The following is a 14,388-nucleotide window of genomic DNA, read 5'->3' on the forward strand; positions in this document are numbered from 1 at the left end:
TTTTGAAGGGCTGTGTGGTTGAGAAATAATTGCATTTTGGAAATATTTCACTATGTAAGGCACTCATTACACAGGAAATTAATTTGAATAAAAGCAATTACTGAAAAGGAGTTGGTGCTCAACAAAAAATAATCCTTCACTATACGGCCTGTTGCATTATTGCACATACATATTGAAACTTCATACTCCATAGTGCTTTCACCTATCCCGTGAGTAAGCATCTGCCTCGTTTCAGTTAGAGAAAGTCACAGAAACAGTATTCATGTCCGGCTTGACAGAAGCAACTTGCCTTATTTTTCAATGGACATGCTTGGGAAGTTACATGGAAGGTTAAAGTTGTCATAAACAGTATGTTGGAGTCAGGATGACTAGTTAAGATCAGCAGGAATATCCTGACATTAGTAAATCAAAAATGTAAGAAAAAAATTGAAGGTCAGATTATCCATGAGAGATGGGTTCATAAAAAGCAGTCATGTCACTCAGTGTATGATGAACCAGATACTAGTATTTTAAGAGAGTTTTACTGTATGACTTTGTGATGTACCCTACATGCGTGCATGCACTTACGTTTTGGTCTGATCAACTCAGAAAATATTGTTGTGAACCAAATAAAAGAACATGACAAAGGAAAGTGGTGTCACTGAGCTGTTGGGTAACAGAGTGGAAGAGGTCTCATGGGAACCCCAATACCATATATTGTTTTGATCTTTTACTTCTTTAAAATAACATTTAAATACCTGTATTTAAGTTTAAAGTGCTTCAAATTTAACAGACTATTTTAAATTATTATTCAGCTTACTGGAATGAGCTATCACCCCTCTCGTATGATCTGACACCATAGTAATGGGTGTGGTGTCAAGAGTACCTGTTGTATCTTCAATTCATATTATATATCATCCTGAGTGTTTGTCTAACCTGCTCTTAAAAATCAATGATGGAGAATCTGCAACCTCCCTAGATAATTTATTCTAGCAGTTAATCACGCAGACAGTTAGGAAGATTTTCCTAATAGCCAACTTAAATTTCCCTTGCTTCAATTTAAGATGCTGCTTCATTCAGGCGCCTGGCTATGAAAACTGATAAAGGAGCATTTCATATCTAGATTGCTTATTGAGAGAACAAGAAACTGCACTGATTATTTGAGCCAAATATTAAAAATTGCTTCTTTACAGAAGTTTTGATGAGAACACAACTTTTGAGCAGAGTTACTGAGCTCAATTCTCAGTTTAAATAAGGCCTCATAATACCACCTTGGTGTGTAAAGAGGTCTGTAAATTAGCAGAAATCAACAGAAAATGCCCACTGGCAAGTATTCTATTTTGTCCCTATTTGCAAGTCTACAGAGACAGGCAGTGGAGGTATCAAGGTGGTAGCTGGAGTGTACTATATTATAACTATTCTCTATTTTCCAGGGCCTTGACAATCAGGGTAAAGTGGAGATGCCCTGAGGTTCTAACTCAATATCAAGTGTCAGACAAGTCCCAGAATACAGTGAGCACAAAATGGCCCAAATACTAATTTTGTTCATGCCTTTGGCCCAACCAAATCCCAGGAAAACATGCATGACCTAATGACAGGTTATTCTCAGATGCAGATTGTGCAGAAACAATTTTCACAGTACTTCCTGAAGAACTGATTTGGTTCAAAGAAAACCGCTCAAAGCTTCTTCCAGACAATACAAACATGAGGTTGCAAAGCTGAAGAAATTTGGAAAAGACTGCTAGGTAGTTTCTGCCCATTAAAGTGACAGCATTTCCCTTATGTCAAACTGATCTGACATTCCTATTTGGCACCTACATCCCTAAGCATCATTAGCCAGGAATGTCTTTTTTCCATCTACATTACACTAGATCATTTGAATTCGAACAGATAGTTTTTGAATCTACTTCTACCTTCCTAAATAGATTTAAAGTTAACTATGTCCTTTTAAGATTGAAATAACTTTAGACCTGGGTTTATGGAAGTAGAGAACCCAGTAGCAAAGCTACAAGTCTGTAGTTCAGATGGAGAAATCTGAACAAATTGCAACTTTTGTTGAAGGGATAAATTATATTTTAAGGCATATTATATTCTAGTTACACAGCTACATCTTCTAGCATTTTAAGATAATTTGTTTATTTTTAAAAGCCTTTACAGTTTTTCCTATTAAAAAACACACTGTTCATATATTTGAAAGTAAAGAAATTAAGAAAATCAAACAGCAGTTTTCCTTTTTCTTTCCTTTCCTCCTTCCTTTTCATTTATGTTTGCCACATCCATCTGTGTGAATTTACACGGAAACAGTCAAGACAACAAAAAAAAGACAACTGAAAATTTACAGTATTTACTAACCCATGATCCACAGCAGATTTCAAAAGGGCCTCTCTTGCTGCCTTTGTAGCTTCTCTCCAACCTGCAATGATGGTTTGAGGATGAATCTTCTTTGCAACTAATGCTTCTGCCTCCTATTAACATAAAGTATAATTACTTTAGTACAATGTCAAATTTGAAGTGAGGTGGCCAATATGGCAAGTAAGCTAATTCAGAATCCTTTCAACATCAAAAGGAGACCCTTAATTCACCAGAAAGCCAAAATTATCAGAACCACCATCATATTAATTATTTGGGAAATATATATATTATTCTCTAATACTGAAAATACAAAGTCAATCTTGTAAACTGGCTTTGGGAGCAGCAAATCTGAGCGTTCTCCAAGTGTTAAGTGGAATGGATGATTGAAGGACTCGTGTGGATAAATGACTACTGCCAATCTGTACAAAAAGAGCAAGTCTGGCAGAAGCTTGTAAGACAGTAGAGTAGAAACTCAATGATACAAGCACCTCAGTTACACAGACTGGTCAACTGGGTACCCTGTGGAACTGGAAGTAACCATTCAGCAGTGGGAACAAGAAAAAGAAAATATTGTACAGTGCCTGTATTGCATCCTAAAGGTACGCACATCTGGGTTGTCTGTGCCCACACCCACAGGTAAGACAGCCACTTACAGGTGAAGATACTGAAGTTTACAGGCACAGCTGTCAGCTCCCACTGCCAGCTCAATGTAGCCCAAGCTAGCAGATGAACAGGATTAAGATCTGCATGTCCCCAGCCAGAAGGGGGACATGCCATTTTCTCCCCAACTTCCTGGCCAGGAGAGGGATGTGCTGTTTTCTCCATTTCCACCTGCCTGGGGGACGTGCTGTTTCCACACATACGAGTGCACACACAAATACCTACTGGGAGGCAGACAAGTTTTCAAATTGCTGCCTGCAAGGAAGTTGCCTGCGCTGAGGAGGGAGCTACTGCTGAAGCCTGGCCCAAGACTCTAAGCTGCTGGAACTTGCGGGAAGTTGTTGAATTGCTGCCAACAGCTGTGCTCTGGAAGAGCAGCTCAGTTTTAAAATGACCTCACCTTGCATCCCACACCCACTGATGTAGTCCAGACTTTGCCCTCAGCTATACTGCTAGGTCCTGCCAGCACCCCTGGGATAGCTAGTGGAAGGTAGGTCTCTAGTGAATGCTGATGGCCACTCTCTGTAACATGCTGCTTCTGGACTACTGCAGGCAGTGCACAAAACAATGGGGAGAGGCACTGAGAACTGAATCTACAAGGGTACAAGGCAGGACCTTCAACTCAGCCCTAAGACAAACAACAGGAATAGGGCAAATTTGCTTGCAAACCAGGCAGTGCTGCAGATTCCTTAGTGTCGGGTGCTGCCTTTGCACAGATTTCTCCCAGCCTCAGTGGAAGAGACTGACAGCGTATATGAAAGCAGAGATACAGTACCGTAACTTTTGTTCAGAGTTACAAATGTTTCCCAAGGTTGTCTGCAACTCTGAGGTTCTAAGATACTTGTGTTGCCTTCAGCTGATACAGTCAAGAAGCTGATCCGCAGGAGGCACAGACAAGACTTCCTCACACTAAAGGCAGGTGGTAATGAGGTTCCTCACAACCCTCAGCAACGAAGGGTCCTGTGGCACCTTATAGACTAACAGAAAAGTTTAGAGCATGAGCTTTCGTGAGTTAACTCACTTCTTCAGATGCTGGTCCTGGAAATCTCTGAAGAAGTGAGTTAACTCACGAAAGCTCATGCTCTAAACTTTTCTGTTAGTCTATAAGGTGCCACAGGACCCTTCGTTGCTGCTACAGATCCAGACTAACACGGCTACCCCGCCGATACTTCACAACCCTCAGTATCTCCTAGTGGCACAGACAGCATCCGAGTTTTGCTCCCATTTCTATCAATTTGATAAATGATACACTAGTGCTTGTTGCGCTGCTGGCACCCTGTGCAGTGTTCCCGTAAGCTGTGTACTTGTGCAGGCACTCAGGAGAGATTAAAATGCTGCCCAACTGATTAGCACAAATGAAAAAAATTAAAAGCAATATTGACTCTGTGCTGTCTATTGTATTTGGTATCAGAGCACTCAAATGCCAGTTATACAGAATATTTAAAAACAAAAAATTCATTACCCTAAGTAATTCAGCTGCCAGCACAGTTACAGATGTAGTTCCATCACCAACCTCATCATCTTGAACCATCGACATGTCTAAAACAGAATACGATTCATTACTGATTCAAATTTTCTGTACTGCTCAGTATTAACTATAATTATTATAGGTACATGCTAGTTTTGAAATGAAAAAACTAAAATAAGTGGGGCAGGATCCACTGCGCTTAGTGTAGTATTATCAACGTGCTTTTTTTTTTTTTTTTTTTTTTTTTTTTTTTTTAAGAAAAGGTAGAAAAAACAGCAAACAAACAATATCCTCTGAGCAAACGTAAGTGCTATTAAGTAAATGACTGATAGGACAATTTCAAATATTGTTATGACGAACATTTAGTCAAACTCACCAACCAGAACCTTGGCAGCTGGGTTGTCAACACCAATAGATTTTAGGATGGTAGCACCATCATTTGTTACTGTCACTGCTCCATCTCTTCCAGAACTTAGAAGAATCTTGTCCTGTAAGATTTAACAAGTACTTCATAGTGTTCGCAGCTGCAAAGACAGCTAAAGCTATGGTATCAGAAAGACAGTAGCTATCTTACCATGCCTTTAGGTCCCAAAGTGCTCTTAACCAGGTCTCCAATGGCAATAGCACCAACGAAAGATGACTGGAATAAAAGTGAAAAAGCATCAGACAAGTAGTAATTTATTCAATAAGAACGAGCATCTGAAGGTTAAACCATAAGGCCAGGGATTACAACCACTTGCCTTCATCTATTCCCTCCATCACCACATCTGTTCCCATCCACTAGCCTGGACTGGTCCTTAAGTCAGGTAGCATACTTTTCCTCACAATCTGTGGGCCAGCACAGTGACCAGTCAGAGCATAAGAGATGCTTCTCTTTCTGCCCATCACATATCCCACCATTCCTTAAGGGAGGGGAAATAGCTCAGTAGTTAGAGCACTGGCCTTGTGAACTAGGGCTTGGAAATGTAATCCTTGTTGGAGCCTCAAATGTATTTATGATAACAGCTGTCAAGTTATGTTACTGAGGTCCCTTCCAATTATATGATTCTATTCTATGCAACAATGGCCCAAAGCAACTGGGAGCAGAAACTCCTGTTCAAATTTAGGCTGGAGCATTCTCCATACAGATGGAATCTTCAAAGAATTACACTTCAACCAGTCTTTATGTTACTGAGCTAATGCAAACTGAAATAAAAAAAAATAACGTGGTCGAATTTGTAGCTTTTTCACGTGAATGACTAAAAACCCACTCACAAATTTCGATCCTCAGTCCCTCCCAACAAATATGGGCAAAAACATTTTTTAAATAAAATTCACAACTATATAATGACAAAGTATTTTCAGAGCATTTGCATGGAATGAATTTTACGTATAACCTTATTTCAAGAACTGACTGAATTTTACCAGTTAGTCAATTGCTTCCACACACAAACGCTCACAACACTCCTCATAACCTTCCACACAAGCACACAACAGTCTTAGGCATCGATGTGCACAGAATATTTCATTCTTCTGGATGCACATATTACTGCAAGCAAAAGCAATATTTTGTATTATTGACTTCATTGTAAACATTTTCTTTTTAAAAAAAATTAAAAATCCCCATTTTTGGTGAGAGAATGCAATTTCACTGTCCCATGCCCACGATGAGAGTGATTTACACAAGCCTTTATTTATACTGGAAACTGTCAGGCGACCTTTACTACAAAAGATGTTACCAACTCTGCTCATAATTAAACTCACCAATCTAGCTGTTTCTGCTTTTTCTTCATCTGCTCCTGCCTTGAAAATATTCACAGGTGCTAGGGAAAGTGATGCCTAAAATAATAACCACAACGTAACTTAGTTTCGTTTCATTTTCATACATCTCACAAACATGAATGGACGCAAAATGATACTTTCCTTCTAGTTGAATTACAATGCTTCATAACTCCTATTCTTAGATAGATTTTAATAAATCAATCTTTAAAGCAATAAATCTTTTTTTTTTTAAAAACTCTTCACTGATGCTCTACAGATACTCCTAATTTAGAAAGACACTTTTTTACCCCAGGAGTACCAAAAGTGCTGTCTCTGACAGAATACAAGATTTTCTGCCCAGGGCTGCTGAAAGAATTGCTGGGCCCCATGGCAAGGTGGTAGGGCTCTCTCTCTAGTCACCCAGAAGGGACAGGGCCAGGCAAAAAAAAACCTTCAGAGCTGCCCATCCAATGCCACTATGGGTTCTGCTGGCAATTTAAAGGACGTGATTCTCTGCTTGCTTCCACACTACCAGCAGCCTTGTGAACCTGCCATGTAAATCACTGGTCCCTGATGTAGATTCCTTCCTGCTCTGGGTTGGCAAACCTGTTTCTGGACTGCGGTGCACACATGACAGAAATTTGCCTAGAATCTAACCAGATGTCCCTGGTTGAGGTTTCTTCTGTGCAGGGAATGAAGTATTTTTCTGCTACCCCTACTCCTGAAGCGAATGCAGCTACTCTCTGCTAGCCAGCAGCTCTGGAAGACCATTATCAGTTGACACAATTTAGAGATGCCAACTCTTAATTATACCAAGGTAAAGCTGAGCCTACCAAAAAATTAGGAAACCCGACCCTCTCTTTCTACATGGATCTGCTGCACCTAACAGTGACATGGACTCTTTCCCACCCCCTCCAGATTTGAAAATAAGGATAAAACACGTTTGACATTATCACAATTTCCTGGCCTTTCCCACATCAATCATACCAAAAAAGTGATTAGTATCCTTTAGCCCATTAAAATTAGAAACCTAAACTAATGAAGACCACCATTAAATCAGCAGCAAACTGGAACTAAAGCATACATCACCTAAACCTGGTGCCTTGCACACTGAATAGTAACAGACAATTAGTGTTAGTCTGTATTCTAGCACAACAAAACAGCAGTCATGCAGCACTTTACATACTAACAAAATGATGCATTAAGTGATGAGCTGTCCCAGGAAAGCTCATCACCTAATAAACCATTTTGTCAGTCTTTAAAGTGCTGCATAACTGCTGGTTTGTTTTCATCACCGAAATCTGCCTTCTGAAGCAAACCGAGGATTCTTCAGCCCTTCAAATCAACTCAGAGCAGGGTGAAAGGAAACGAAAATGACACAGTAGTACTCGAGTTCAGCTTAAATATTACAGCATGTCCCACTGAACATAGCTACAAACTTTTAATGCAGAACATTGCTCTGAGATTAGGCTGGACAACCCCGGAGCAGTTTCCTCGAAGAAGCTGCTGTCAGTTAAGTGCTGCCTTATGTGCAGCAACAAAACCACTTAGGCCCTTTTAAATATATTGTCGCTTGCCCGGGGGGTGGGGGGGGGCAGAGGCTGGCAGTCCCGTTACCCAAGTAAATCTGAACCGCGAGTCTGCCAAGGGCCGCCTGCCTCAGCCACGCCCACGGCAGAGCGGTACCTGAGCGGCCGCGCGCGGGCTAGACAGGGCCCCAAGCCTACAGCAGCAGAGAGGCCGCGCCACTCCTGGCGGTGCCGGAGACAGGCCCGGCCGCGGCGCCGCAGGGGGAACCAGCCCCAGCGGACTGAGCGCCAGGCGCGAAATGCCGGCGGCAGGAAGCCGCTCTAGAAACTTCCAGGCCACCGCCTGGCGAGTAACGGCACCGGGGCCCCACAAAGGCGCTTCGGGGCCCCAGCCACGTGCATACAAACCCCCACCCGCTGCCCGCGGCCGCCGGGCCTGGCCCGCAGCCTTACCATGACGACAACGAATCTGCAACCAGCGTCCCACCGACTCCCGCGCGCGAGCCGTCCCCACACCACGAGCTACCCCAACAGCCACCGGAAGTTGCGTCGTCCTCCGTCACGCCGCGCAGCTCCACTCCCCTCCGGCAGGAGGCGGAAAGGCAACGAGGGCCTCTTCGGAACGTTGCATTTTGGGAGTTGTAGTCCTACTCAGGCCAAAGGGCGGGGCTGGCTGCAGTGTGCCGCACCGGGAGGCGCACAGAGCCTCGCCTTGCTGGGATCAAGGGGATGTTCCGTAATGCCATAGGGTTGTGCGTGCCCAGCTGGGGAACTCCCAGCCTGCAGCAGCCCCCCTGCGAGCCAACGCCCTCGCCCCAGTACCTTTCCCGGGGGTGGACGAGGCTGCAAAGGGCTGGGATGAGGGGATCCTACAGTAAACGCTCGAGTTACAGGTAACTCAAATTTCGCGCATGTCGGGGGAGATGGGAACCAGGCAGCCGCCTGCTCCCCGTCTCCCCGCCGCTTGCAGGACCCAGGAAACTGGGCAGGGATGGTCATTTTCCCAGGCGCACCAGCACAGGGGAGATGGGGGGAACCAGACTGCCCCTTGGTTCCATCTCCCCACGGCTAGCGGGTCGTGGGAAACTGATCAGCATGTTAATACACGTTAAGTGCAACTTGAAGTCATGCACTTCGAGGGTTTACTCATAGGCCCAGTGAGTGCAGCTGGGAGCCGCGGTCCACAGCCGCACTGTCCCCGTTCGCCTCAGCTGGACTAAGGCTTGGGGAAGAGAAATTCTCATAGCTGTACAGTTGTTTCTCGCTTACAGATTTAGGTTCACAGGGTAGAGGTGACACACACTAGCTCCAGTGAAGAACAGTTTAGAGGCAGGCGCTAGCAGAACAACACCGATCCTGCCTGCAGTTCCCCACCCCAGCATCTGGCCCACAGCCAGAATTACGGTCAGTCAGAGTACTGGAGCAGTGGAGAGCTGGGCCTTATAAGCACCCCCACTACCACCTACAGCCACAAACCACTCCTGCCCAGACTCCCGCGCCTGAGCATGTTCCTGCATTCCCCCTCCCATCCAGACCCAAAACACACACCTCAAGGCTGCTCCTTCATCTGCCCCTGCCTCTCACCTTTCCACCCAGCTGCCAGAGCTGCTCCCCTTGAGCCCCCTACCACATACTGACCCCACATTTTTGTTCCCCCTCCTGGCAGAGTTAGTCTAGGCCTGGAGAACAGCCTGAACCTCAATTGCCATTTACCCACCCACCACCTGTGAGCTGGAGTATAACAGGAATGAGGTGTAAGGGTTTTTGTGACCCCCCCACAATGTAGAAGGTTACTATAAAAGATGATGGGTAGTTTGAGTAGGAGAGGCAGACCCCCCAGAGAATGGATAGATGACATAGTAGATTGGTGCAGAGCCAGTCTACAGAAACTAAGCCACACCACACTGGACAGGGAAAGATGGAAGGAAATAGTGAGAGAGACAACAGAGACCAACAGGTGCTGAGCCCACAGTTATTGATGATAATGATGATGAATCAATTGTTCTCCATGACTACTGAAGGCAGAACAAAATTGACTTAGTTTGCAGCAATAGAGATTAACTGTAGACATTAGGAAAAACTTTCTAACAGTAAGGAAGTTAAGTACAGAATAAATTATCTACAGAAATTATAGAATCGTCACAAAAACCTCATCCTTTCAGATTTTTAAGAACACATTAGAAAAAATTATCAGGGATAGTCCAGGTATACTCAGTTATGCCTCTATATATGGGGGAGTGACTAGAACTTTCAAGGTCCTTCCAGGTCTGTCACATGAGAGGGTTTTTATATGGACTATGGAGGCTATTTTGTGTCCACTGTATCTATTGGCCCTAAATATTGTGCCAACAGGGCCCTGTAAGGTCTCTAATGAAAGCTTATGATGCTGGAATCTATCCATGCTACTCAATGCTTGTATCATTTTAGCAGGTAAAGTTTTAGATTTTTAGCTACGTAGCTCTGTTCGAAAATGTTTGAGTGCTAAGCTTCACCATAGGAGGTGTGAAGTCAGCGCCGGCCAGGATGAATGGACTATGAACAAAGGCTCAGCCAGTCGAATCCACATCCCAGAGTCTTGGGACTTGTCAAAGGATGCAGCCCCACTGGTCAGGTGACCTTGTGTGAGTAAATGAACTGAAATGAGGTGCCCAGACAGATTCCAACTGCCAACATCTTGCTAGGTTCTCCCAAAACACCTCGCATGCCAGCCTGATTGCCCTGAGCTCTCTTGCACTGATGTAAAGCCTGAGTACAGTGCTCCACTAGATGCGCCCTCCAGCCTAAGTCAGTTACCAGAAACAGGGAAGGTTGGGGAGGCCTGAATGGTAGGCTCTGCCCCCACTGTCCGAGCATCCAGCCACCAATGTAGGTTCCCTAACACCTGCTGTGGCAACATCACTAGTTTGTCCCTCGTGGGCAGTACACCGACAAGCATACAGCTGCCATGTGTCTCAGGAGTCTCATGCAATATCTGGCTGTCATAGTGAAGAACCTGATAAGGTTGTTTCTGATGCTGCTCTCTACCAAGGAGGCCTGGGTGAGCAAAGAATCCAGGAGAGCCCCCACAAACTCTATTCTTTGGCTAACCATTCGTCCAGGAATAGGAACAACTGGATACCATGCCTGCAGAAGGCGGCTGCACCCACTGCCATGCACTTGGTGAAAACCCTTGGAGCTGCTGACAGGCCAAACAGAAAGACTGTGAACAGATAGAGGCCCCCATTCACTAAAAATCTGACAAACCTCCTGAGGGGAGGATAGTTGGTGTTGTGAAAGTACACGTTCTGTAAGTCAGACAAACCAGTATCTCGGATCCAGCAACAGGATAATGAGCCCCAGAGAGACCATGCAAAACCTGGTCTCTTTTCACTAACTTGTTCAGGCCTCACAAGTGCACCAGGGGCCTCATTCCCCCTTTTGATTTTGGGATTAGGAAATTATGGGAATAAACCCCCTGGCCCATGAATTGTGGGGGAACTGCTTCTACTGCTCTCCCCGCCCCCCACCTCAACCGAGGAGGGACTGAATCTCCTGCAGGCGTAGACTCTCCTGAGAGGGGTCCCAGGAGAGGGAGAGGGAGGGAGGATTGAAAGAGAGATAAGAACTGAATTAGATAGAATATCCTCTTTCTACCATTTAGCGAGCCACTGCTCTGACATTACATGGCACTAGACATGGTAGAATGGGGATAGGCAAAACCAAAAAAATAGGGTATGCTGGATTTAGAACAGAAACCACACCCTCAAAAGTTGGACTTAGGCCCCAGAGGGGGCTTCTGCTGCCCTGGGCATTGGCTGGGCTTGGGGGAGAATCTCCTGTTGCCCCAACGTATTTGCCTGTTCTGATCCCAGGCTGCTGAGGGAATTGTCTAGACCATGGGGAGGGCAGGGAGTCAAATGCCTGTGTTGCATCACTGGGGTATGGCATCTTGGAGTTCCTAAGGCGATGGAGCCTTTTATCAGTTTCTCCAAGAAGGAGTGTGGACCCTCAAAGGTCAAGTCCTGAATGATCTACTGTACTTTGTATGAGAGACCAGAAACCTGAACCCAAGCACCCATTCTCGTGGCCACTGCTGCCACCATTACCCTTGTCGTTGCATCAGCAGAGTCCAGGGTAGCCTGCAAAGCCACACAGGAGATAAGCTCGTTCTCCACTAAGGCCGTATATTCAGGCTTGGCATCCATGAATTTAGAGACAGGTGAAGCTGTGTTAAGAGTATCTGGTAACTAGGGCCTGTTGATTTGATATGAGCAACTGTGGCTCTCCAGCTGAATAAACCTTTCTACCATAAAGGTCCAAGTGTTTTGCCTCTCTATTCTTGGGAGAGCACCATGGAAACCTTGTCTCTCCATATGGTTAGCCTCATCAGCTGGGGTATGGGTAAAGAGGTGCTCATGCCCCATAGAAGCAACAAAGTATCTCCTCATTTCTTTTCACCATAAATGAGGCTGATGCGGGAGTTTACCACACCGACTTGGCTGTCTCAGCAATGGTCTTGATAAGAGGCAGTGCCACCTTAGTGAGCCCCAGTGAGAACAAGATATCCATTATAGGGTTGGTTTCACCTCTTCCACCTGCATTCCTAAGCCTTGGGCCACTCAGCAGAGCAAATGCTGGAGGGCTCTACTGTTCTCCAAGACCAGGGAGGCAGAACACCCTGCTACCACTTCGTCCAGAGATGATGAGGATGGCACACCTATTTCCATAGGGTAGCCCATGTCCACGGTGCCAGTAAGGTCAGATTCACCTGCTCTCTGGCCCAAGGGAAAATGACTCCAACGCCTGCCTTGCTGACTCCGAGCCTACAAGAGGCAGTACTGAGCTTCCCACAGCAACAGGAAGGGCCATTGTTGAAGACACCAATGGGAATGCACTAGACCTCACTGGTGCCAGCGTGGGCAGTGCCATGGTGGACAGCACTGAATGAAAATGTGTCATAACCACCAGAGCTGACAATGCCAATGGGGGTCAGTGCTGAGGACAGTGGTGTGGGTGCAGCTGATCCAGTGAACCATCCTGTGGAGGAACACTCAACGAGGCTGACGTCACTGAGCACAGTACTGGGGGAACTCCCAACACTGACACCAATCACGGAGCCTGAGATGGAGGCTGAATGAACTGCCCCTGGCTGTCATGGTACATCCATGGAGTCCACAATGGCCACTGCAGAGCCAGCTGCCAATTTGATGGCCACTGTGCCAGAGCTGAATGTTGACTCCTCCTGGAGGAGGAGTGAGCACTCCTACTTCTCTCCAGCTCGGGTGGGTAGGAATATCTACACCCGAAGCTTCTGAGGCCGAAGATCAAGACGGTGCCAGTCTCGAGGGCACCTGCGTGAACACTGGATGGGACAGCGCCAGTGCCATGGTCACCGACAGAGCCATAGGCTGGCATGTCAGCATGGAGGGTTTGCCCCATGACAGGGAACAATTAGGCATCTGCTCCGGGGACGTATGCCTCCTCAGTGGAGAGAAAGGCGCCATAACCTGAAGGCTCTACGCCACCTGGAATGCTTCTAGCACCAAAGGCAGTTGCAGACAGCAAGGGCTGGACCTCTGGACTGGTGATGAAGCTTGCCCTTGGCATGCATCCCCTGATGCCGCCTGGGAATTCTCCCTGTATTTAGGAGCAGTCAGAGAATGCCCCTGCTGTGCCTTTTCTTTTTGTGAGGCACTGGGTACTGAGACTTGTGCCACTGAGAAGGTTGAGCTACTGGCCCTTGGCCATGGTGTCAGGTCTCCTTCTCTTTTGCCAATGCCATGGCCGAGCTCAGTGCTGGTGCTCAGACCCACATACAGAGATTTCTCTGGTTGGAGAGCTGCCTCCGTTAACAAAACTGTGAGCATTGAAGCTCTATCCTTAAAGGTCCTTGGTTTCAAGGTCTTGCAAATCGGGCAGCAGTCCCGCTGATGACTGTCGCTCAGACACTTCAGACAGGCTGAATGAAGATCACTCTTTGGCATGCGCTTCCTCAGTTGATGCAGACTATAAAGCCCAGTGACTTTGTCGTGCCCCAGCACCCAGGCCCTGAGGGGGGGGAAATGGCCACCCTACTCAGAGCCTGACAATTGACAATAACTACTAACAATGTACAACTATTAATACCTAATAAGAAATATTTACAGATAACAGCCTAACAAGCTGCCAGCTAAGAGAGCTAGCTCGCACGAGTGCAGGAAGTTCTACAGCAGCTGACATACCAGCTAGAAGGAACTGAGCAGGGGGCAGCGTGGGCCGTGCTTATGTTGGGCACCATATTGGTGCCACTACAGGGGGTGCTGCTCCAACCTGATGGCTACTGGCTAGAGGAAAAAATTTCCAGTAACTTGAGCACGTGTGTGCACATGCCCCTATGCTGGAATGCACATGAACAATCACTCACAGACAAAATACCTTTTCCGTTGATTGAAGGCACAGCACATCCAATACCAAATAATGAAAATCACCCAGTCTCAAGCAAGAACTGCACACGCTCCCTACATTGTAAAATCATTTTTATTGCCATGCTACAATTTTTTTTTTTTTAAAAATGAAGTTGGCACTGATGAGGAAGGACAACAATGTTGGCAACATTACATAATACATTTTTTAAAAAATGAACGTTGGTAAGCGATCAGTAAGGAAAATGCAAACCAAAATTAAATTAGAAGTCTAATATGC

General features: G+C 45.7%; 1 protein-coding gene across 1 annotated transcript in view; it reads right to left on the minus strand.

The window, feature by feature from the left end:
* The window catches only part of CCT2 (chaperonin containing TCP1 subunit 2), a 29,125-nt gene extending 20,835 nt beyond the window's left edge, over positions 1–8,290 (minus strand). The window contains exons 1-6 of the mRNA XM_075013024.1: positions 8,182–8,290; positions 6,203–6,277; positions 5,034–5,099; positions 4,836–4,947; positions 4,454–4,530; positions 2,332–2,444 (exon numbers count right to left, since the gene is read on the minus strand). Of these exons, the coding sequence (XP_074869125.1) occupies positions 2,332–2,444; positions 4,454–4,530; positions 4,836–4,947; positions 5,034–5,099; positions 6,203–6,277; positions 8,182–8,184 (446 nt within the window). The 5' untranslated portion in view covers positions 8,185–8,290. The remainder of the gene's footprint in view (positions 1–2,331; positions 2,445–4,453; positions 4,531–4,835; positions 4,948–5,033; positions 5,100–6,202; positions 6,278–8,181) is intronic.
* Between the last annotated feature and the right edge of the window lie 6,098 nt (positions 8,291–14,388).

Source organism: Carettochelys insculpta, chromosome 1 (genome assembly GCF_033958435.1).
Source record: "Carettochelys insculpta isolate YL-2023 chromosome 1, ASM3395843v1, whole genome shotgun sequence".
In the NCBI taxonomy this organism is placed as follows: domain Eukaryota; kingdom Metazoa; phylum Chordata; order Testudines; family Carettochelyidae; genus Carettochelys; species Carettochelys insculpta.